This window comes from Panonychus citri, unplaced genomic scaffold (genome assembly GCF_014898815.1).
Source record: "Panonychus citri isolate SS breed McGregor unplaced genomic scaffold, ASM1489881v1 Contig00024, whole genome shotgun sequence".
In the NCBI taxonomy this organism is placed as follows: Eukaryota; Metazoa; Arthropoda; class Arachnida; order Trombidiformes; family Tetranychidae; genus Panonychus; species Panonychus citri.
In genome coordinates, this window is record NW_026515429.1 from 23,733 (window position 1) to 48,463 (window position 24,731).

General features: G+C 32.4%; 2 protein-coding genes and 1 pseudogene across 5 annotated transcripts; all 3 read right to left on the reverse strand.

The window, feature by feature from the left end:
* Nucleotides 1-388: 388 nt before the first annotated feature.
* On the reverse strand, nucleotides 389-5,950 carry LOC128396696 (uncharacterized). 4 transcript variants are annotated; one of them, XM_053357311.1, is made up of 3 exons: nucleotides 5,764-5,950; nucleotides 5,582-5,710; nucleotides 389-4,773 (listed from the first exon to the last, which is right to left on the reverse strand). In XM_053357311.1, exon 3 carries the CDS (start codon nucleotides 4,714-4,716, stop codon nucleotides 3,460-3,462), a length of 1,257 nt encoding a protein of 418 aa, XP_053213286.1. In that variant the 5' UTR covers nucleotides 4,717-4,773; nucleotides 5,582-5,710; nucleotides 5,764-5,950; the 3' UTR covers nucleotides 389-3,459. The 4 variants fall into 4 exon arrangements, with proteins under 4 accessions (XP_053213286.1, XP_053213287.1, XP_053213288.1 ...); XM_053357312.1 differs by lacking the exons at nucleotides 5,582-5,710; nucleotides 5,764-5,950 and adding an exon at nucleotides 5,038-5,359; XM_053357313.1 differs by lacking the exons at nucleotides 5,582-5,710; nucleotides 5,764-5,950 and adding an exon at nucleotides 4,970-4,988.
* Nucleotides 5,951-7,045: 1,095 nt separating this feature from the next.
* On the reverse strand, nucleotides 7,046-13,535 carry LOC128396695 (plasma membrane calcium-transporting ATPase 2-like). Its single transcript, XM_053357310.1, has 13 exons — nucleotides 13,286-13,535; nucleotides 13,020-13,214; nucleotides 12,836-12,955; nucleotides 12,647-12,760; nucleotides 10,272-10,526; nucleotides 10,081-10,206; nucleotides 9,821-10,026; nucleotides 9,515-9,757; nucleotides 8,369-9,445; nucleotides 8,087-8,300; nucleotides 7,729-7,940; nucleotides 7,274-7,540; nucleotides 7,046-7,206 (listed from the first exon to the last, which is right to left on the reverse strand). The coding sequence occupies exons 1-13, from the start codon at nucleotides 13,452-13,454 to the stop codon at nucleotides 7,159-7,161; spliced, it is 3,246 nt and encodes a 1,081-aa protein (XP_053213285.1). The 5' UTR covers nucleotides 13,455-13,535; the 3' UTR covers nucleotides 7,046-7,158.
* Nucleotides 13,536-14,590: 1,055 nt separating this feature from the next.
* LOC128396697 (plasma membrane calcium-transporting ATPase 1-like) lies at nucleotides 14,591-21,161 on the reverse strand (annotated as a pseudogene).
* Between the last annotated feature and the right edge of the window lie 3,570 nt (nucleotides 21,162-24,731).

The window sequence follows — 24,731 nt, forward strand, 5'->3', positions numbered from 1 at the left end:
ATTATTATATAAAAAATTAACTAAATCAGATGATCTTTATGATTAACTGTATTAGTTTGCACTTTAATCATTAATTTAATTATTGTCTAGATGATTAATTGTTTGCTATTCAAATTACATATCAGATCAACTGATATCGCTAATTAAATTGTTCAATCAAACTCAAAATTAGGATAAAGATGATAATGAAGACCTTATGATCAGAGGATTAAAAGATGATTAATCTAAAAAATCAAATCATGAGGATTATCTGCTTGTTAGTTATCAATTTGATCAACTTGTACAATAATTAAATGAGTTTCTTGACTTTTCATTTCTTAATCCAGTCAATTGAATGATAAAAGAGTTAATTTATCGGTTGTTGATTAAATTGAGAAAATATCGATGGTTTCATGTTGAAAATTTGTATTAATTTATTAACCTCAAATTGGATATTGATTGATAATTGGATAGAACAATTAATTTGTGTCTATTACAAAATAGGAATATGATCTGAATAGCAGATATCGAACCAAGGTCGATCAGAGTAATACAATTATTAAACTAGTGGCAAAATCGGTTGAACATTTTAACGCCTTTGAACGGAAAATTAAATCGTTGAATATATTGATTTTAATAACTTGGCTTTGGCCTTCGCACTAGCATTCACATCATTAATACAAAGTATCGACATTCATAATAACATTATAATAATCATTCAACTGATGTCTCCACAATCAATTTCTTACAACGGCTAGGCGGCTTGACTTTTATATTTTGTACTTCGACCTGCTCTCCTGATTCCTTGGGCACTAAAAATTAACGTACCAATCAGGTATAAATTTGGTAAATGGCTCATCTAATTGTTGACAAACAATTGGATTTCCATGAGAATGGTTGAAACGATAAACTATATTAGACTCGATTATCTGAGTCTTGATGAAATCCATCGTTGATAGAAGACAATCAACCATTGTCTTTGGACTCCAGCCCTTTCGATGCGACGGCATTTTATCTGTGTATTCCCATTGTACTTTTGTGAGGTTAACCTTGAAATCTTCATCTCGTTGACCTACAACAGTAAAATTAGTATTAGAGAGTATGGACCGAGCCCATAGACCAACAAGCCTCGAGTGCCAGGCCCTAGAAGCATATCGAGTTTTTATCTCGACGAATTCCATGTCATTTATGGCGGCATCTAATTGACTTTTGTTTTTAGCGCAACAATAGCGCGAGTTGTATAAAATATTATGTTGACCTACCTTGGTCACTAAAACGCCATGGAAAGAGTCACGAAGTCCACCGTAGTAGGTTGAACATTTCTTTCCATCGAAACGTCGAGTGACCAACGATTCAAATTTATATCCTGCATAAGACGAAGCATTTTGAGTGTCCGTTTGACGAGCAATTGAATTTTTTCTCATCGTCGTGTCCACTTCATGAAGAATAATTTTGTCACCGATCTTGACACCAATAATGTCCCAATCGTTCCACTTATCATAAGGTGAACTCATAATCGTTGTTAAGGAACGAATATCGGTGATAAAATCTGGCTCGAAATTAGAAAGAGTCTCGTCCAAAATAAAATCGATTTTATTGTCCATATACCAGCGAAGAATATGAAGATCGCTTGGACATCGAGACCAAACAGTTTTAGGGTCGAAATTTTGCAACAAGTTCAACTCCTTTGGGCCTCTTGTTAAAAGGCTCAAGTATCGTAATTGTGATTTATCAGGTAGGTAAATCTCCTTGTTCAATTTTCTATCGATTCTCAGAGAAAAATAACCAATTCTTTGAGGTTTCATCAAACAAGTAGATCGCGAGTAAGTTTTATCAAGGTCAATATTCAACCGTCCGATTATTGGCACATCAGCGTATGGGTTTAATGTCGGAGTTGGTCTAGTTTCCTCTGTAGCTTGTACATTCTCGAATGAGACAATTGCTTGTCTTGGTACATCCGAAGGTTCGGAACAAACAAGACTAAAGCAAAAATAAGATTCGATTGAATCAACAATCAATTGAGATGATTCACCATCGTTCCAACCAAAAGGCAATGAAACTCGATGATAAAGTTCAGTAGTTATCGGAGGTAAGTCCAGAATAGTCATAGCTGAAAACAATCAAATAAAAAGACAAACAAAAGACAAACAAAAACTTAAATAGAAACTTTAATCTGATGTATGAACTTGAACAGTTAACTGATGACTGATTAAAAAAAGTTACGCTCACTAATTAAAGAAAGGGAGTTAATTACATCACAACAACTCACGAGTTACAGTGAACGAGATTATTACGATGACTCACGTGATGTTGCATTATTAATAAATCAGATGCACTAATCAGTAGATGAACAATTAAATCAAATGAGATTTAAACAGATACAAATTAATCGGGATACTTTTATGTTGGCTGGGTTTGAATACCAACAAGGATTAGACTATTTAAAAAGCACCAATGACTTAAGATCCCAGACAAAAGGTTCCAGTTAAAGGGATTAATTTTAGTTTTGGAAAGTTTTAAACCTTTAAATTGGGATTAAAATTGGCAATTAGTAGAAATAAATGATGAGGATTATTATCAATGATGTAAAACATAATTAAGATACTAAATTGATTAGCAATGAAAATACAAAGAAACAAAAAGAAGGCAAATTTACAGTTATCATTGCATCATTTTCTTGCTCAGAGTCAGAACTTTCTGAGCATGAATCATGGGGAACCTTGAATTTCCCTGAATAATTTCCCGCTTCAAACCAAATTGTTTTCTCTTTGTAAAAATCAACCTGAGACTAAAACTCGATTGAGCGAAATTAATATTCAGTCAATTCAAGTTGGAAAATTTTCTATTATTCCTGCAAAAGGTTGAATACAAAAAATCACACGTGCATTGTTGACATTTTTTACCGCCCTTAGACTTTTGCTTTTACCTTTACAGGTAGTATTCACTTAACCTTGCATGTGTAGTCCGACGATCGAAAGTATTTGTCCAACTTTTTTCGGAACAAAACTTGGCATCAAGGTAATATTGTTGATCGATGAAAATTTGATGAAGACTTTATGATTATGAATTTCAAAATATCAAATCATGAAGATTATCTGCTTGTTAGTTATCAATTTGATTAACTTGCACAATAATTAAATGAGTTTCTTAACTTTTCATTTCTTAATCCAGTCAATTGAAGGATAAAAGAGTTAATTTATCGGTTGTTGATTAAATTGAGAAAATATCGATGGTTTCATATTGAAATTTGTATTAATTTATTGACCTCAAATTGGGTATTGGTTGATAACTGGACAGAGCAATTAAATTGCATCTGTTACAAAATAATAATATGATCTGAATAGCAGATATCAAACAAGGGTCGATCAGAGTGTTGTAAATACTAATGGTAAAATCTGATGATCATCTTCAAGCCTTAAGATCTCCTTCCATCAGCTGATCAATTTGAACTTGTCTGCGACTCTGCTGATACCTTCGGTACTAACAATCAACGTACCAATCAGGTATGAATTTAGTAAATGGCTCATCTAATTGTTGACAAACAATTGGATTTCCATGAGAATGGTTGAAACGATAAACAATATTAGACTCGATTATCTGAGACTTGATAAAATCCATCGTTGATAAAAGACATTCAACCATTGTCTTTGGGCTCCAGTGATTGCGAGCTGAAGGCATTTTATCTGTGTAATACCATTTCACTTTCGCAAGGTCAACCTTGAAATCCTCATCTCGTTGACCAACAATAGTAAAGTCAGTATTGGCGAGAATGGATCGAGCCCAAAGTCCAACAAGCCTCGAGTGCCAGGCCCTAGAACCATATTGAGTTTTTATCTCAACAAATTCCATGTCATTTAAGGCGGCATCTAATTGACTTTTGTTTTTAGCGCAACAATAGCGCGAGTTGTATAAAATATTATGTTGACCTACCTTGGTCACTAAAACGCCATGAAAAGAGTCACGAAGTCCACCGTAGTAGGTTGAACATTTCTTTCCATCGAAACGTCGAGTGACCAATGATTCAAATTTATATCCTGCATAAGAAGAAGCATTTTGAGTGTCCGTTTGACGAGCAATGTAATTTTTTCTCATCGTCGTGTCCACTTCATGAAGAATAATTTTGTCACCGATCTTGACACCAATAATGTCCCAATCGTTCCACTTATCATAAGGTGAACTCATAATCGTTGTTAAAGAACGGATATCGGTGATGAAATTTGGCTCCAAATTAGAAAGAGTTTCGTCCAAAATAAAATCGATTTTATTGTCCATATACCAACGAAGAATATGAAGGTCACTTGGACATCGAGACCAAACGGTTTTAGGGTCGAAATACTTCAACAAGTTCAAACGATTTGAGCCTCTTTTTAAAAGGCTCAAGTATCGTAATTGAGATTTATCGGGTAAGTAAATCTCCTTGTTCAATTCCTTGTCGATTCTTAAAGAGAAATATCCAATTCTTTTAGGTTTCATCAAGCAAGTTGACCGAGAAAAGGTTCTATCCAGATCAATGTTCAACCTTCCGGCTATTGGCACATCAGCATATGGATGCAAAGTCGGAGTTGGTCGAGTTTCCTCAGTAGATCGAACACGACTGGCTGAGATAATTCTTGGTCTAGGCCAATTCGAGGGTCCGGAACAAATGATACTTAAGCAAAAAAGGTTCATCAGAATCATTGCTATCAGACGAACTTTGGTCACTATCGAGAGGCGAAGAAATTGGTGAGGCCAGTCCATCCTCACGTCGATGATAAAGTTCACTTGTAATCGGAGGTAAATCCAGAATAGTCATCGCTGAAAACAATCAAATAAAAAACCAAAGAATCAAAATTAAATAAAACTTAACATTTAAATAGAGACTGAATGTCTGAACAGTTAACTGATGACTGATCAAAAAGTTGAGCTCACTAATTAAAGAAAGGGAGTTAATTACATCATAATAAACAGTAGCTCACGAGATACAGTGAACAAGATTATCAAAATGACTCACGTGATTTTCAATTAATAAATCATATGTACTAATCAGAAGATAAACAATTAAATTACACGTGTACTTACATAGAGAGGTAAAGACAAAAGAATCGGAAAGAAATAGACTTTCGATTCTTGATAATCACCAATATTCAGACAGAATCGAATTAAACTGATTTAAATCAAACTGACCAAAAATCTAATTGAATCAGTAGATGAACATGAGATGAGAAAAGGAGATTTAAACAGGTAATTCTTAATTGAAATTCAGAATTATTTAGAAACAATTAAGATACTAAATTGATTAGCAATGAAAATACAAAGAAACAAAAAGGAGGCAAATTTACAGTTATCTTTACATCATTTTCTTGCTCAGAGTCAGAACTTTCTGAGCATGAATCGTGGGGAACCTTGAATTTCCTGAATAATTTCCCGCTCCAAACCAAATTGATTTCTCTTTGTTAAAATCAACCTTTAAAGTAAACTAAACATCAATGTATCGATTCAAATCGATTTGCTTTAGCAATGACACAAAAAGGCTCGAATGAGATGAGCATCAACTTCAATTGTCCAATTCGCGGTCGTTTTTTTGAGCCTGAATATAGTTTTTCTAACGATCTTTTCGTCTTACCTTTAAATTCCAAAAGTACGATCCTCAGGTCCAAATGAACGTTCTATGTAAACGAACGGAGCAGCAGCTAAGGCCAAAAGTTTATCCTCTAAGGACTTTTTTGTTTCTCCGTAATTTTTTTCCTTCGTACTTTAATATTACAGAATAACTTATGAATAATAAAAACAAAATTATCCACTTACATTGATTCAAATTAAATAATCACTTCACAATTTTATAGTTATAGCTAATCACTTGAAACAAAATCTTGAAAAACTTTCATGATTAAACTCGAACCTCAGCACGTTCAAGTTGAAAATGAAGCAGAAAACTAAGAACCTGAGTTTATATTTAGATCGAAGCTTATACAAGGGTACATGTGCCCTTGACTGAGACCAAGGTTTTACTAACTCTAGAAACGGAGCGAAAGTCCTTTTAATCAGTCAACTTGCTATTGACCATGAAAGTAGCAGATACTTGCTAAAGTAGTGGATTTATTGTCTTAAACCCTCCAGGCTTTGCTTAATCTATTGTTAACTTTCACAGTGACAACCCAACCTAATTCAAATCTAATAAATTTCATTTTAATCCTCGATGCGTGAGAATTGCAGTTGAACTCAGATAAAGTTTTAAGGTAATGGTAATTGGTTTGGAATAGGGCTGAACACTGTAATTATCGATTTCTTTTGTTAGTCCAAGTAACGAGTAATAAAAAAGAGAGAGTGATTAACTTCAAAAAGAGCATTCTGAGTATAAAACTCGTATTATGACCTAATATCAGATAAGGTTTCGCTTATTTATGGTCGTTATTTGTATCGAAAAGTCCGCAGGGTTCACCAAGTAAGATAATCTAATAACTATCATATAGTTGACGTGAGTTCAATCGTTAACAATTAAATAGCTGCGCCTCTCATTGTTGGTTTGTACTTACGAAAAATTCAAACGTAAATTTATTGATAACCAGAACTGAAAAATTAATAATTTTGATCATAAATAAGAATAAGTCAGGAATCAATAAATATTACAATTAGATAAAAATCTAAGCACTTATTAAGCAGCTTAAAAATCATTTAGCTAAACAACCTAATAGATAATTAACTCAAATTAGAGTTAATTGTTCAAATAAAATCTATTTTACATCACATTAGAGACTTTTATCGGAGTGAATGTTGTAAGTTTATGTAATTATTAGATCAATGAGATGATCTTTTTTAATGAGAATATTTTTTTACATATATAAGGAACGATTGATGCAAATTATCTCGATAACTATCGAAATGAGTTCTACAAAAATCTTCAAATTTAGACTTACTAATTTCATCACCATTTAGACTTTAATCCCGATATTATTCAATGCTAATTTTCGGTAGGACGATCAAAAAGTTATTGTTAATGGTTACGATTAAGAGCATCATACGAATACTGGTTTTATTAGTATTAATAGTTACTATTTAGATCGATTTTATTGATATATCGGTATTTTAATGCAAATAATGGTTGATTAATCCATTTTTCTGGTTTATATTAGTTCATTTTTTAATTAAAATGAGACTAAATTAAGAGTGTAAAGGTAGGATTTTTTGTCCATATAAAATGCATCATGTCCTCGAACCAACAGTTTCACGAAAAGCTTGAACAACTCGAATCTATGATTAGAAAATAGTCGAAATTAAAATTGAATCTTCTTATTTCAATGATATCATTTGCTTTTACCTGAGTTCTGATTCTTGAATATCCTCTAATCCAAAGGATTTTTCCTGATGGACCATTACCTTTGGAATAATCTGATTGATACTTAAGCAGGTCTATTTGAGGAGGCGTTGAACCAACAGTAAACTTTTTCGAGTGTGTTTTCGGGATCGTTATTAAAATTTGATGCCAAATTAAGGCTGATAGTCCGAAAAATATTGACCAAATCCATTGGTCAAGCGTTAAAGGTACCACTTTAAATGCGATACCACCAAAGTTGATGATCAAGATCTGAAAAAAAGAGATAATCAATCTACAATACTTTCAATTCAATCCAACTCGAACAAGGAGATCAAGTTGTTGTTGAAAATAATAAGTTAATGAACCAAAATCAACCAATCTCTTTGTAGATTAATCATTGAATCATTTGCTATTAAGGAAAGTCTGGAAGATTAAGATTCCAGTATATTAATATTTACCTGAGTAATGAAAGTTCCGATTATAACTGATATGTAAATTTTGTTTGATAAAATAGATTCAAAAACGTTTCTTTCGTCATTAATTTTTCGAGCATTAATCTCGTTGCTGAGGGACATTAAAACCAATACGTTAAAAATAATAGTATAATGCTGAGTTGGTGGTGAGTTCAATGGCAAACGCATCCCCGAGTCGATATCGAAAAAAGTTGGACCTAAAACAAACGAAAATAACAAATTACTTCAGAATGGGCACAGGACAAAGATAATTCAACGGTAATCATTTGGTAATTTCTTCCAAATTCAAAAGAAATCAATAGCAAATCTATTGGAAATTGATACGAAAAATGAGCATTTTTACCATAAAATAACAGAGACAAAATTATGAAAGTTTGATAAAGAGCTTGTCCTAGAATGTTTCGAGCCATTCGTCGGGATATGATTGGTTTATTACGACCATAGGGTTTTCGAAGTAGCAGTTCTGGTGTTGGTTGTTCAGTAGCCAGTGCAAGACCTGCGAAAGTGTCCATTGCCAGATTGATCCAGAGCATTTGAACGGCTTGAAGAGGAGAATCCTGATAAAGGAAAGGAAAATGTTTTCATATCAAGATCTGAGTTAAATTCATGGAAATTAGGTAATTACTTCAACAGCACAAGCGCCAATGAACGCAACTAAACAGGCGATTATATTAATGGTCAATTGGAATTGTATAAACTTTGAAATGTTATCGTAAACATTTCGGCCCCAGGAAACAGCGGCAACAATTGAGGTGAAATTATCGTCAGTCAAAATAATATCAGAGGCTTCTTTAGCTACATCAGTTCCCGATATTCCCATAGCAAAACCGACATCCGCTTTTTTCAACGCGGGTCCATCATTTGTACCATCACCAGTGACCGCAACTATTTGACGAGTAGTATTGTGTAATTTTGATTCAATCATATGTTTAACCAAAATGTATTTATCCGACGGACTTGATCTTGCGAGAACTCGTAAATTAGGCCAAACAGTATCAAATAGCTTTTGGTCAACTTTACCGCTCGAATCACGAATAAGAGAGTTAAATTTTTTACCATCGAGAACAAGGAAATTCTCATTCGGTGTTATTATGCCACATTTAGTCGCTATCGAACGCGCTGTGTTGGGATTATCTCCTGTTACCATGCGAACTACAATTCCGGCCTTTTTACAGTTTCTGATTGCAGATGGAACTTCATCTCGAATAGGATCTTCGAGTCCAGTCATACAGATCATCGTTAAGCCTGAAAGTATAGTTTCTTCACTGTCCCAATCTGGTTCCTTGGTTATTTCAATTTCGTTGTCTCCTTTTGCCTTCCCATACACGTAGTCTTTGTAAGCGACTGTTATGGTTCGCAGGCCATTAAGTGCCATTGGCTCGATAATATCGACAATGAAACGAGACTTTTCCGACTGAGAAAAAGTTCTGATTGAGCCTGAGCTATCGAAAATGTAATCACATCTTTCTGTTATGATTTCACTTGCACCTTTGACATGAACTCGAAAACCTCGTTCGGTTTTAATTACTGTGCTCATTGATTTTCGTTTAGAATTAAAAGTGTAAACTTTGTACAAAGATTCTTCTGGAATTTGATTTCGAATATCTTGATAATCAGCACCAAGATTGAGAACTAAACCAAGTAGTCCACATTCGGTCTTATTCCCGACCTGACGTGCTAATGCTCCAGGTTTTTCAGGAGGCTTTGAGGAGAAGAGAAAAGTTCAAATAAAATGATCGAAAACTCAACGCAATTCTGGTCCTATTCTTACCAAGATTTTCGAAGTGTAACCTGAATTGACTGATATACTTTCGACTATTAGTTTACCGACTTCATGAGGAAGGTCATCAATTCGAGGTATTTGGTGCCAAAGTTTTTCACAGATAAAAGCGGTGACCACCGTCATCCGGTTCGTTGTTAAAGTTCCAGTTTTATCTGAACAAATTGTCGTCGCATTTCCCATAGTCTCACAGGCATCCAAATGTCGCACTAAATTATTTACAAACATCATTTTCTAAGCAAAAATAAAATGAATATCAGATAAAAAAGTTGAGAAAATGATTTTTGTTAGTATTACCTTAACAGAATAGGCTAGCGCTAAAGTGACCGCTAAGGGTAAACCTTCTGGGACAGCAACAACTAAGACCGTTATTCCGACCATAACAAACTTGACAATATATTGTAAATCTGTTGCAAATGACCAACTCCTGTTACCGATTGCAAACTCACTGATACAATATCGGACAATTAAGATAATCACCGTTACCGTAGCCATGGCAGAGCCTTAATTAAGAGTAAGTTAATTAGAAAAAATTTCATCTTCTAAAATCAACTTACCGATGTAAGTGATCTGAATGGCCAAACGAGTGATTTTCGCTTGTAATATTGACTTATTTGAACTTTTTTCTTCGGCCATTTCATTTTCTTCATCGTTAACATGATCGGCAGGCACTTCATTTGATTCTAAAATTAACCATAATTGGTATATTTTAATTTAGGCTCTATTATTAATTCATATGTATTGTTACCTTCATTCTGTTTTTTTATTAATTTTTGTCTTTTTGCTGCTCCCAGTAGACTCATGATTATACCAGTTTGGGAATTGATTCCCACCGCGGTTACAACCATTTTCCCGCTTCCTTCCATAACATGGGTACCCGATAATAAGAACGGGTCGGTCTCTGGACTTTTAATTACATGATCAGATTCCCCAGTGATTGAACTCTCGTCGATTTTCAGATCATTACTTTGTATAACAATACCATCAGCAGGGATAAGATCACCTGAAGAAATTGAAATTATTTGAATACATGAATGAATTACTTATAAATTGTCATTCTTGAATTTAAATCATAAACCTGCACGACCCTGTAATTTATTATCCAGTAATTGGGACAAAGATAAATATTAATAGTGGGACAACAATTAAGCAACAATCAAATCTAATCGTGTTAATTACATTAGTAAATTGATAAAATGTCTTAATTGTTATAAAAAGAAACAATCAATTCCAATTTCAATATTTCAATTTAACTGTTTGGATATCAAGTTTATTATTATCAATGTTTTAATTATAATCACTGTGATTATCATTACTAGTGAGTAATTATTATTATACAAATTCAATGACTTTCCAATTTTATATTATAATATTTACATACGATCAACAATTTTGTATTTGGTGAACTAAATCTCTCTCATCTTCCTTATCTGAAGATGAGAAATAAAAAGCAAACCTTGAATATTTACAGTTAATCCTTATCTTCATCCTCATCCTCATCATCTTCATCTTGGTCTACATGTTAACCCATTTACGAGGTTCATTCATTTCCTGATTAAGATTCACAACTATTTTCACTTGATGATTTATTATATTGAAAATCAAATTGTTGTGTGTAATTTAAAGTATTAAATAATAGATCAAATTTAATTGTAATCCTAATTCATTGTTATAATTTAAGGATATCAACTGTTTGTTAATTTATTACTTTTAGTTAATTTGTTTTTGAAGGCAGAAAAAAAGTGTTCAATTTGATTAACTAAATCATGATTAACTTTTTGGTAAACAAATAATTACATTTAAATATAACTTTTCAACACTTGATTAGTGTTAGTTAATTATCATTACTTAATCATCATCATAAATATGAATAAGATAAGGTGGATTTTGGGTGGAAGATTAAAATTAAAACAAAATATTCATTGGCATTTAAATTTAATCAAAAAATCATTTACCATTGATTTTCCATAGAGAGCCGATTTTCATGAAGTTCTTGATTTAGAATCAATTTTCATGTAAAAATCTCCACAGACAATGTCTCTTCAATGGTAAATGATTTTTTGATTAAATTTAAATAAAATTTGAACTTGATCGTTTTAATTGTTCAAATTTATCCAATAGTAGCTCAGATATCCAAAGAATATTTTGTTTTAATTTTAATCTTCGAAAGTTCAACATTCATCGAAAAAATGACCTCAGAATAAAAAAGATCGAAAAACAAAAATTCTATCACTTTAGATATAATTTAATTGTAATTAAACTAATCATCATAAAATGATCATTTATGTATCATGTTAAAGCTTATTATCTAACCTCTCTAATTATACTAAATTTATTAATCAAAAATCTAAAGTTTTTTAACAATCAAGCCAAATGTAAGCTCGAAAAAATTTTGGCCATTACTTAGTTGTTTACCTAATAATTGGCTAGCACCGTGCAAGTGACCAGCTAATTTCTCCTTTTATCTTGATTACTTTGATGTGTCAAGGTAACTCACCTTCTTATAACATAGTCACCTTTCCATTACACATACAAAAATTATTTCATTACGCTCATTGAATGATTAAACTGCGATTAACTTGATTATCTTATCGAAAACGAAATGATTTTCAATATTATCAATTCACAGATTAATGATTGCATTGGTTATGTTCACGAGTGATTTAATTTCTGTTCCAAACTCAATTTCTGTGGCTGTATAAGTCTACTAGGCCAGAGACTAACTTGCGAAATCACTATTGAGCAACAATCCGATCCCCAACAATAACAAATGTAATTTAGATTATTGTTGCAATGGTTGATCAAATATTAAGAAGCTTCTTTAACTTTTTTAGGTTAATCATCATGTAATTAGGTTTCCTAAAGTAATTAACTTGTTGATCAACTTTAACTAATCTCAGGTATCATTATTATATTGTTAATCATTTTAGATTAAATTAATCACGCTAATTGTACTTTTAAACAAAAGGGTAATAAGTATTTGTCAATTTAACAATCAGCAACTCAATCAGATATTAACAGTTGTGATAATTGTTTTGAATTTGAAAAAAAAGTTAGATGATAAATGATTTATAAGAGCCCCTACTTGATTACTCAGTTAATTGGATAGTTTGAATTACTTACCATATTTTAATTGTATCACATCACCAACAACAATTTGATTGATCAAAGTTTGATTTACTTCACCAGCTCTAAGAACCGATATTTTACTTTCCTGATCAATACGTTCACGTAGACCTATTAAAATATTATTAATAGCATAAAGTAATTAAAGATAATCTAATCAAGTGATTTACAAATCAATCAACTTACCTCTAAATTGTTTCTCTTTAGAATAATCATTGAAAGCAGTAATTAAAACAACAATAACTACAGTGATTAAAATGGCGGTTCCTTCAATCCAATTTGCTGTTCCTTCATCAGAATGAGTTCCTGAAATCAATCATGTTAATCAATCGTTTAAATGATGATTAGTTGATTGTAACTAGTGATTTACCTTGAGATTGGTCTTGAGGAGTATAAACTGTAAGACCTAATGAGATTATCGCTGCCACTAATAAGATTAATAAAGTTGGTTCCTTTCCAGCAATTAAGACTAATTTTATGAATGTTTTCGGTGGTTTCTTGGGAATCTCATTGACACCGAATATTTTTTTTCTATTTTCAATATCAGACGGAGATCCGGATAATCCTAAAAGGAGAGAGAAAAGGAAATTCAATAAAACCATCAAAGTGAACACACATATGGATCCAAATACTCACCTTCATTTGGTGCTGTTCCAAGAGCGCGACATAGACCTTGAATTCCGCCAAATTTCCCGTTCAATCGGTCAAAAGCTTCATGCCCTCGAGTTTGCATGAGGTTTTTAAGCTCAGCAAGAGTAATATTGAAGATCGATCCATCGGAGATTATGTCAACCTTAGGAACCATGGTGTCAATCACTTTTGTCAATCAAGTCGCGGACAATCAAACAATCAACATAAAATGATTGAAAAAAAAACAACTTACAATTAAAATCACAACTTGACACTAAAGCCACAGGATTTGCACTGAGAAGCATTACTGTTACATTGTCACAAAATTGTTATTGAAAAGGAATAACTGATGATTAATAAATTGATTAATGATAATGAGTTGATTGAGAGAGATTTAAATTAAGTTGGGTTGTCACTGTAAAAGTTAACAATAGATTAAGCAAAGCCTGGAAGGTTTAAGACAATAAATCCACTACTTTATCAAGTATCTGCTACTTTCATGGTCAATAGCAAGTTGACTGAACAATTGACTGTCGCTCCGTTTCTAGTTTTAGTAGAACCTTGATCTCAGTCAAGGGAACCTGTACCCATGTACATGTATAAGCTTCGATCTAAATATAAACTCATGTACTAAGTTCAATTATTGTGCAAGTTAATCAAATTGATAACTAACAAGCAGATAATCCTCATGATTGGATTTTTCTAGATTAATCATCATTTAATGCTCTGATCATAAGGTCTTCATTATCAGCTTTATCATAATCTTAAGTTTGATTGAACAATTCAATTAGCGATATCAGTTGATCTTGAAGGTTGAATGTTTTATTTAGATCTATGTTCAAACTTCCGGCTATTGGTCTAGGCCAATTCGAGGGTCAGGAACAAATGATACTAAAAAAGATGAAAATCTAAGCACTTATTAAGCAGCTTAAAAATCATTTAGCTAAACAACCTAATAGATAATTAACTCAAATTAGAGTTAATTGTTCAAATAAAATCTATTTTACATCACATTAGAGACTTTTATCGGAGTGAATGTTGTAAGTTTATGTAATTATTAGATCAATGAGATGATCTTTTTTAATGAGAATATTTTTTTACATATATAAGGAACGATTGATGCAAATTATCTCGATAACTATCGAAATGAGTTCTACAAAAATCTTCAAATTTAGACTTACTAATTTCATCACCATTTAGACTTTAATCCCGATATTATTCAATGCTAATTTTCGGTAGGACGATCAAAAAGTTATTGTTAATGGTCACGATTAAGAGCATCATACGAATACTGGTTTTTATTAGTATTAATAGTTACTATTTAGATCGATTTTTATTGATATATCGGTATTTTTAATGCAAATAATGGTTGATTAATCCATTTTTCTGGTTTATATTAGTTCATTTTTTAATTAAAATGAGACTAAATTAAGAGTGTAAAGGTAGGATTTTTTGTCCATATAAAATGCATCATGTCCTCGAACCAACAGTTTCACGAAAAGCTTGAACAACTCGAATCTATGATTAGAAAATAGTCGAAATTAAAATTGAATCTTCTTATTTCAATGATATCATTTGCTTTTACCTGAGTTCTGATTCTTGAATATCCTCTAATCCAAAGGATTTTTCCTGATGGACCATTACCTTTGGAATAATCTGATTGATACTTAAGCAGGTCTATTTGAGGAGGCGTTGAACCAACAGTAAACTTTTTCGAGAGTGTGTTTTTCGGGATCGTTATTAAAATTTGATGCCAAATTAAGGCTGATAGTCCGAAAAATATTGACCAAATCCATTGGTCAAGCGTTAAAGGTACCACTTTAAATGCGATACCACCAAAGTTGATGATCAAGATCTGAAAAAAAGAGATGATTAATCTTCAATACAATCCAACTCAAACAAAGATCTCTTTGTAGATTAACCATTGAATCATTTGCTATTAAGGAAAGTCTGGAAGATTAAGATTCCAGTATATTAATATTTACCTGAGTAATGAAAGTTCCGATTATAACTGATATGTAAATTTTGTTTGATAAAATTGATTCAAAAACGTTTCTTTCGTCATTAATTTTTCGAGCATTAATCTCGTTGCTGAGAGACATTAAAACCAATACGTTAAAAATAATAGTATAATGCTGAGTTGGTGGTGAGTTCAATGGTAAACGCATCCCAGAGTCGATATCGAAAAAAGTTGGACCTAAAATAAACGAAAAGAACAAATTACTTCAGAATCGGCACAGGACAAAGATAATTCAACGGTAATCATTTGGTAATTTCTTCCAAATTCAAAAGAAATCAATAGCAAATCTATTGGAAATTGATACGAAAAATAAGCATTTTTACCATAAAATAACAGAGACAAAATTATGAAAGTTTGATAAAGAGCTTGTCCTAAAATGTTTCGAGCCATTCGTCGGGATATGATTGGTTTATTACGACCATAGGGTTTCAAGTAGCAGTTCTGGTGTTGGTTGTTCAGCCAGTGCAAGACCTGCGAAAGTGTCCATTGCCAGATTGATCCAGAGCATTTGAACGGCTTGAAGAGGAGAACTGATAAAGGAAAGGAAAATGTCATATCAAGATTTGAGTTAAATTCATGAAAATTTGTTACTTCAGCACAAGCGCCAATGAACGCAACTAAACAGGCGATTATATTAATGGTCAATTGAATTAAATAAACTGAATACATTTACAAAAACAGCGGCAACGATTGAGGTGAAATTATCGTCAGTCAAAATAATATCAGAGGCTTCTTTAGCAACATCAGTTCCCGATATTCCCATAGCAAAACCGACGTCCGCTTTTTTCAACGCGGGTCCGTCATTTGTACCATCACCTGTGACCGCAACTATTTGACGAGTAGTATTATGTAATTTTGATTCAATCATATGTTTAACCAAAATGTATTTATCTGACGGACTTGATCTTGCGAGAACTCGTAAATTAGGCCAAACAGTGTCAAATAGCTTTTGGTCAACTTTACCGCTCGAATCACGAATAAGAGAGTTAAATTTTTTACCATCGAGAACGAGGAAATTTTCATTCGGTGTTATTATGCCACATTTAGTCGCTATCGAACGCGCTGTGTTGGGATTATCTCCTGTTACCATGCGAACTACAATTCCGGCCTTTTTACAGTTTCTGATTGCAGATGGAACTTCATCTCGAATAGGATCTTCGAGTCCAGTCATACAGATCATCGTTAAGCCTGAAAGTATAGTTTCTTCACTGTCCCAATCTGGTTCCTTGGTTATTTCAATTTCGTTGTCTCCTTTTGCCTTCCCATACACGTAGTCTTTGTAAGCGACTGTTATGGTTCGCAGGCCATTGCCGGCTCGATAATATCGACAATGAAACGAGACTTTTCCGACTGAGAAAAGTTCTGATTGAGCCTGAGCTATCGAAAATGTAATCACATCTTCTGTTATGATTTCACTTGCACCTTTGACATGAACTCGAAAACCTCGTTCGGTTTTAATTACTGTGCTCATTGATTTTCGTTTAGAATTAAAAGTGTAAACTTTGTACAAAGATTCTTCTGGAATTTGATTTCGAATATCCTGATAATCAGCACCAAGATTGAGAACTAAACCAAGTAGTCCACATTCGGTCTTATTCCCGACCTGACGTGCTAATGCTCCAGGTTTTTCAGGAGGCTTTGAGGAGAAAAGAAGAAAAGTTCAAATAAAATGATCGAAAACTCAACGCAATTCTGGTCCTATTCTTACCAAGATTTTCGAAGTGTAACCTGAATTGACTGATATACTTTCGACTATTAGTTTACCGACTTCATGAGGCAGTTCTTCAATTCGAGGTATTTGATGCCAAAGTTTTTCACAGATAAAAGCGGTGACCACCGTCATCCGGTTCGTTGTTAAAGTTCCAGTTTTATCTGAACAAATTGTCGTTGCATTTCCCATAGTCTCACAGGCATCCAAATGTCGCACTAAATTATTTACAAACATCATTTTCTAAGCAGAAATCAAATTAAATATCAGATAAAAAAGTTGAGAAAATGATTTTTGTTAGTATTACCTTAACAGAATAGGCTAGCGCTAAAGTGACCGCTAAGGGTAAACCTTCTGGGACAGCAACTAAGACCGTTATTCCGACCATAACAAACTTGACATATATAAATCTGTTGCAAATGACCAACTCCTGTTACCGATTGCAAACTCACTGATACAATATCGGACAATTAAGATAATCACCGTTACCGTAGCCATCGCAGAGCCTTAATTAAGAGTAAGTTAATTAGAAAACATTTCATCTTCTAAGATCAACTTACCGATGTAAGTGATCTGAATGGCCAAACGAGTGATTTTCGCTTGTAATATTGACTTATTTGAACTTTTTTCTTCGGCCATTTCATTTTCTTCATCATTTACGTGATCGGCAGGCGCTTCATTTGATTCTAAAATTAACCATGATTGGTATATTTTAATTTAGGCTCTATTATTAATTCATATATATTGTTACCTTCATTCTGTTTTTTGATTAATTTTTTATCTTTTTTTGCTGCTCCCAGTAGACTCATGATTATACCAGTTTGGGAATTGATCCCCACCGCAGTTACAACCATTTTCCCGCTTCCTTCCATAACATGAGTTCCCGATAATAAGAAAGGGTCGGTCTCTGGACTTTTAATTACATGATCAGATTCCCCAGTGATTGAACTCTCGTCGATTTTCAGATCATTACTTTGTATAACAATACCATCAGCAGGGATAAGATCACCTGAAGAAATTGAAATTATTTGATTACTTATAAATTGTCATTCTTGAATTTAAATCAAAAATAGTAATTGGGACAAAGATAAATATTAATAGTGGGGCAACAATTAAGTAACAATCAAATCTAATCGTGTTAATTACATTAGTAAATTGATAAAATGTCTTAATTATAAAAAGAAACAATCAATTCCAATTTCAGTATTTCAATTTAACTGTTTGGATATCAAGTTAATTATTATCAATGTTTTAATTATAATCACTGTGATTATCATTACTAGTGAGTAATTATTATTATACAAATTTATAAATTAATCAGAAATTAATTGTTTACTCAAATGACAAAACATACAAAAAGTGTAACATTGATTTATGAGGTTTCATTGACTTTCCAATGTTATACATGTCCAATGTATTATTATAATATTTACATACGATCAACAATTTTGTATTTGGTGAACTAAATCTCTCTCATCTTCCTTATCCTTCATCTTCATAAAGATTTTCCATAAAGAGTTGATTTTCATGAAGTTCTTGATTTAGAATCAATTTTCATGTAAAAATCTCGATAGACAATGTCTCTTCAATGGTAAATGATTTTTTGATTAAATTTAAATAAAATTTGAACTTGATCGTTTTAATTGTTCAAATTTATCCAATAGTAGCTCAGATATCCAATGAATAATTGAATATTTTGTTTTAATTTTAATCTTCAAAAGTTCAATATTCATCGAAAAAATGACCTCCGAATAAAAAAGATCGAAAAACAAAAATTCTATTACTTTAGATATAATTTCATTGTAATTAAACTAATCATCATAAAATTATTATTTATGTATCATGTTAAAGCTTATTATCTAACCTCTCTAATTATACTAAATTTATTAATCAAAAATCTAAAGTTTTTTAACAATCAAGCGAAATGTAAGCTCGAAAAAATTTTGGCCATTACTTAGTTGTTTACAGTGTTTTCCATTTGAATTCACCTTCTTTTGCTATTGAAAAAATATGATTTGCAAAAGAATTGACATCCCTTGGGAGATTAAGAGATTAGCCTTTCAACTTTCGCATTCGAGTTAACATGTTTCTCATTTCGGAAAACGAGGTTTGCAGTCGAAATGACTTTTCCTCGTTTTGTCTTTGTAGAGCTCAAGTTAAAATTAATTTTTTTACAGTAAATTTCAGTTTTTCTAATAAATCTTAATTAATTAAATCATAAGAACTGAATTCCAATAATTATTTCAAATTTTTTGCATAAAAACTGAAATTTACTATAAAAAATTAATAAACTGAGCTCTAAAACAAAACGAGGAAAGTCATTTCGACCAAACCTCGTTTTCAGAAATGAGAAATGTTAACTGCGAGATGAAAGGTTATCTTTGACCTAGGGATGTTAATTCTTCTGCAAATCATGTTTTCATAAGCAAGGTGAATAATGAAAAACACTGTACTATAATTGGCTAGCACCGTGCAAGTGACCAGCTAATTTCTCCTTTGTATCTTGATTACTTTGATGTGTCAAGGTAACTCACCTTCATAACATAGTCACCTTGCCATTACACATACAAAAATTATTTCATTTTGCTCATTGAATGATTAAACTGCGATTAACTTGATTATCTTATCGAAAACCCAATGATTTTCAATATTATCAATTTCTGTGGCTGTATAAGTCTACTAGGCCAGAGACTAACTTACAAGATCACTATTGAGCAACAATCCGATCCCCAACAATAACAAATGTAATTTAGATTATTGTTGCAATGGTTGATCAAATATTAAGAAGCTTTTAACTTTTTAGGTTAATCATCATGTAATTAGGTTTCCTAAAGTAATTAACTTGTTGATCAACTTTAACTAATCTCAGGTATCATTATTATATTGTTAATCATTTTAGATTAAATTAATCAGACTAATTGTACTTTTAAACAAAAGGGTAACAAGTATTTGTTTTTGATTAATTTAACAATCAGCAACTCAATCAGATATTAACAGTTGTGATAATTGTTTTGAATTAGAAAAAAAAATTAGATGATAAATGATTTCAAAGATCAGCTATTTGATTACTCAGTTAATTGGATAGTTTGAATTACTTACCATATTTTAATTGTATCACATCACCAACAACAATTTGATTGATCAAAGTTTGATTTACTTCACCAGCTCTAAGAACTGATATTTTACTTTCCTGATCAATACGTTCACGTAGACCTAAAATATTATTAATATCATAAAGTAATTAAAGATAATCTAATCAAGTGATTTACAAATCAATACACTTACCTCTAAATTGTTTCTCTTTAGAATAATCATTGAAAGCAGTAATTAAAACAACAATAACTACAGTGATTAAAATGGCGGTTCCTTCAATCCAATTTGCTGTTCCTTCATCAGAATGAGTTCCTGAAATCAATCATGTTAATCAATCGTTTAAATGATGATTAGTTGATTGTAACTAGTGATTTACCTTGAGATTGGTCTTGAGGAGTATAAACTGTAAGACCTAATGAGATTATCGCTGCCACTAATAAGATTAATAAAGTTGGTTCCTTTCCAGCAATAAAGACTAATTTTATGAATGTTTTCGGTGGTTTCTTGGGAATCTCATTGACACCGAATATTTTTTTTCTATTTTCAATATCAGACGGAGATCCGGATAATCCTAAAAGGAGAGAGAAAAGGAAATTCAATAAAACCATCAAAGTGAACACACACATGGATCCAAATACTCACCTTCATTTGGTGCTGTTCCAAGAGCGCGACATAGACCTTGAATTCCGCCAAATTTCCCGTTCAATCGGTCAAAAGCTTCATGTCCTCGAGTTTGCATGAGGTTTTTAAGCTCAGCAAGAGTAATATTGAAGATCGATCCATCGGAGATTATGTCAACCTTTGGAACCATGGTGTCAATCACTTTTGTCAATCAAGTCTCGGACAATCAAACAATCAACATAAAATGATTGAAAAAACAACTTACAATTAAAATCACAACTTGACACTAAAGCCACAGGATTAACACTGAGCAGCATTACTGTTATATTAATAGTATTAAGAGATTATCTTTTAATCTGTACATTGTTTTTTTCTTTCATTTATTGTTCAGCTAATCACAAGCCGATTAACTGTAATACACTGTAATTCATTCAGCTGATTACTTTTAGTGTTAACTTTAAGGTGACCGTGAGACGTGATGACAAAAGTACCTTTGGTTAAGAGATATTTTATTATCATTTATTGATTAAGTACTTTGACTAAGACTAGCTAAGCACTCATCTCTCTCATTCTAATCATAATGATGAGTAAATCAACGAAAAAGTATAACCATCATTTATAACCAGATGATATTTAATCGTTATCAACCATTGATAAGATATTAATAGTTATTAGCAAACTTATCAGAAACAATTCTGGTTTTCACTCAGTAACGATTCAGAGTTTTATTTATTACAGTCTTCAACCTTTGATTAGAACCTTTTTCACACGAACACGATGATGAGTAACATTCATATTGATCGTTATTGAGCTTTTAATTGCATGAGAACTTATCAACAACCAGCAATTTGAATGGACATTTCAACAATTATATCTAATTAACTGTTTTCTTATTAGTATAACCTTTCATTACTTGATTTCTTTAGTTTTACCAATATGTCAATTAGATCAAATTTTGGTCCATCATCAATATTGCCATTGGTGAAATTGTTCACACTGATTCTAATCGTTCATTGTTGTTTCATGATTTTCTGGTTAACTTGATTGTTTCAAAATGGGTAAAAAGATTAAATCTAAGGCCGAAGATCAATGTGTTCATCGATTAGCTGTGATTCTTTATGATTTTTTTCAATTTCTTTGTGCTCTCGGTTTTCTGGTCCAATTTTCGTACGTGATGATCCGTTATTTTGACTTTGACTATTTGACCATCGCTCATTTCTTTGTCCCAGAAGAGACGAAACTTCCTGACGTTTTCCTTTGTGCTGATTTCTTGTCATTTCTCAACTACACCCTTCTCTTTCAGCGATACCCTCAGTTGATCGGTGCTCTTGGTTTATCGAGAAATCAAATATTAGGACGACCGATAAAAGATGAAATTTTGAGTCGAATGACCGGAGAAGATGCTTCTTATTTGATTAGTAGTTTTCTGACACTTCGTCAAGTAACTGAGTGTTTTTTCCCATCGGATGTCATCTTTGGTACTTTGGATATAAGAAGTAATTTCGAGAGAAATTTCCATGATCTTTGTGACCTCAAACTCTACTATCGAAAGTTTTTCGTCTGTTTTGTATTTAGTTGCTCTCAAAATGGTTCGATATTTACAAGTATTGACGATTTCTACAGAGATCCAATTCCAGAAGAGTTGTTTCTTCTTCGACTTCGACAATCTGTTTTCGCTTCAACCGATTTCCTTTTCATCGGAGCAACTGAACATTTAACTCTTCCCTTCAGCCCATCATGTAAAATGGATGTTCAAATAGTCGGAAATTATCCAAGAGCTTTTCGATACCATTTAAAAACTGTCCAATTGAAACTTCTCCCTCCACCATATGAGACTTCATGTAGAGATTATTCTGACATTCAAACTAATTTCACTTCGAGAGATAGTATTATCGACAGTTGTTTAACCCAAAGGTCTATAATTGCGTCTGGATGTCCACACCCGTTGTCTCTTCAATCCTCTACATGGAATTCACGATTCGCTACTGAGTGTTATCGGTCAAAGTCTGGAAATGTTACTTATCGACGACTCATGAATTCAATTGTCGATGATTGTTTTCGTCTTAATGCTCAACCCGATTGCTCACGAACTACAATATTTACTCAAGGTCGTTCTCCAGTCTCGATAAGTGGAAATTTTAGTACACTAGTAATGGACGAAACCAAAGAACCGTCAATTATTATTGCTTATACACCGAAAATGACTTGGATCGATCTTTTTGTCCAAATTGGTTCCGTGCTCGGTACTTGGTTTGGTTTCTCAATTCTGATCCATATTCCAAAAGTATCTAAATTTTTAGTTTATCATTTTCATTCGTGTGTTACATGTTCAAAGTGTTACAAATCTCGAAGAAAAATTAAAGGCTTACCACAAAAACGATCACTTGATTCAAAACTATCTTTAAGTTGGCCGAAAAAAAATCAACAATTAAAATCTCGTAACCATCCAATTCGTTATTTATCGCCAAGGCGAATCCCGGCGAAAAGGACGTGATATGTTCAAGAGACAAATTCATTTCAATTTGTTTAATTTACATCTTGAACGAGGAAATTAATCATTCAGAGTAACAAAGAGTCAAAATTATAAATTGTAACGTTTTTTCTGGTTACAATTGGTTCATTTGACAAACTAATGTCAAAGTAAACTTGTGAATAAATATTGACGAGGAAATACGAGTACCAATACTTACGTTTCTATGGTTTTAACAATATCATCCGATGAAAATTAGCATAATAAAGTTCCTCTAAAGTTTTACTTACATGTTGGGTGATAAAAACTCGGATAGAAAAGAGTAATTGTTTGTTAAGAGTTTGAACTTCTAAAAAAATAAACCTGATTAAATTAAAACTCTGGGACCCTCAAAGAAAATGATATACAATCATGTAAAAAAGGATAAGTTTTGGGTCAATTTTATACATTTAGAAGAGTGAATTTACTTGAGAAAGTTCCAATTGAATTGTTTGAATGCATCTAGCCATCCGAATTGATCGGGTATCAGTTATTACAATCGAGCTATTCTATTAAACATTGAATTCAATTTATTAATTTGTGGTTAATCAATCATCATCATGAACTTCATGGTTCTCAAAGCTCTTTTCATCGCCATGTTCTGTTTCGTTAGTTTTTCCGCTGGTGATTCCCACTTCATCTCTGGTCGTGGAGTAGAATATCTAGTGCGATCTAAGCGACAATTGTCACCTGATAGAGGACCCGCTCCCCAAAAACCAGTCGACAAAACAGCACCAATTAGGACAGAATAATCTTTTCAATTATGTCTATTAGATTATTCGCTAAACAATTGTAATGGTGCTCGTGGTGATTGAAGTGACCTAACTTACTTTGTACTTTGTTCCATAACGATGTATCATAGAGATTAAGACACAAGAGATTTACTGACCATTTATTATCGAAAATTCGTAAAATAAAATAAGTTTTCATTCTTAATAACTATCGTTTCTATTCCTTTGAAACCCAAGAACGATATTTCTCACATTTTAAAAAGCATACGGTTGATACCAATGTGAGGAGTTCTGAATGGATTCAAACTAAGGTACAAATTGAGGCTGAACCAGCCGTTTTTTGGTAATTTATAAGTAACTATGTTATTGGTACCTTACAACCATCTACGTGGAATTATCATTAATTTAGTTGAAAAAAATCAGCAATCAAAATCTTTTAACCTTCCAATTCGTTATTAATCACCAAGGCGAATCCTGGTAACGAAAGAGAACGTGATAAGTTAAAGAGACGTTCTCTTGATAAAATGGTTTTGTCTTAAATAGAATTCTATCTTAGTAGTAAGATGTGTCTAAACGTTAAAAAGGGAGGAGCTTAATGTTGTTAGGGGTGATGAATGAAAGTATAGGTGAATACCAAATGTTAATGAAGGAAAAAGCTTAAAAAAGCTAAAGGCTAAGTTTTAAAAGAAAAGTGCAAGATTGTTAAGCCAATGGAAAAGTTAAAATAAAGAAAAGTGATTAAGTTCCAAAGGATTATAATCAAATTAAGG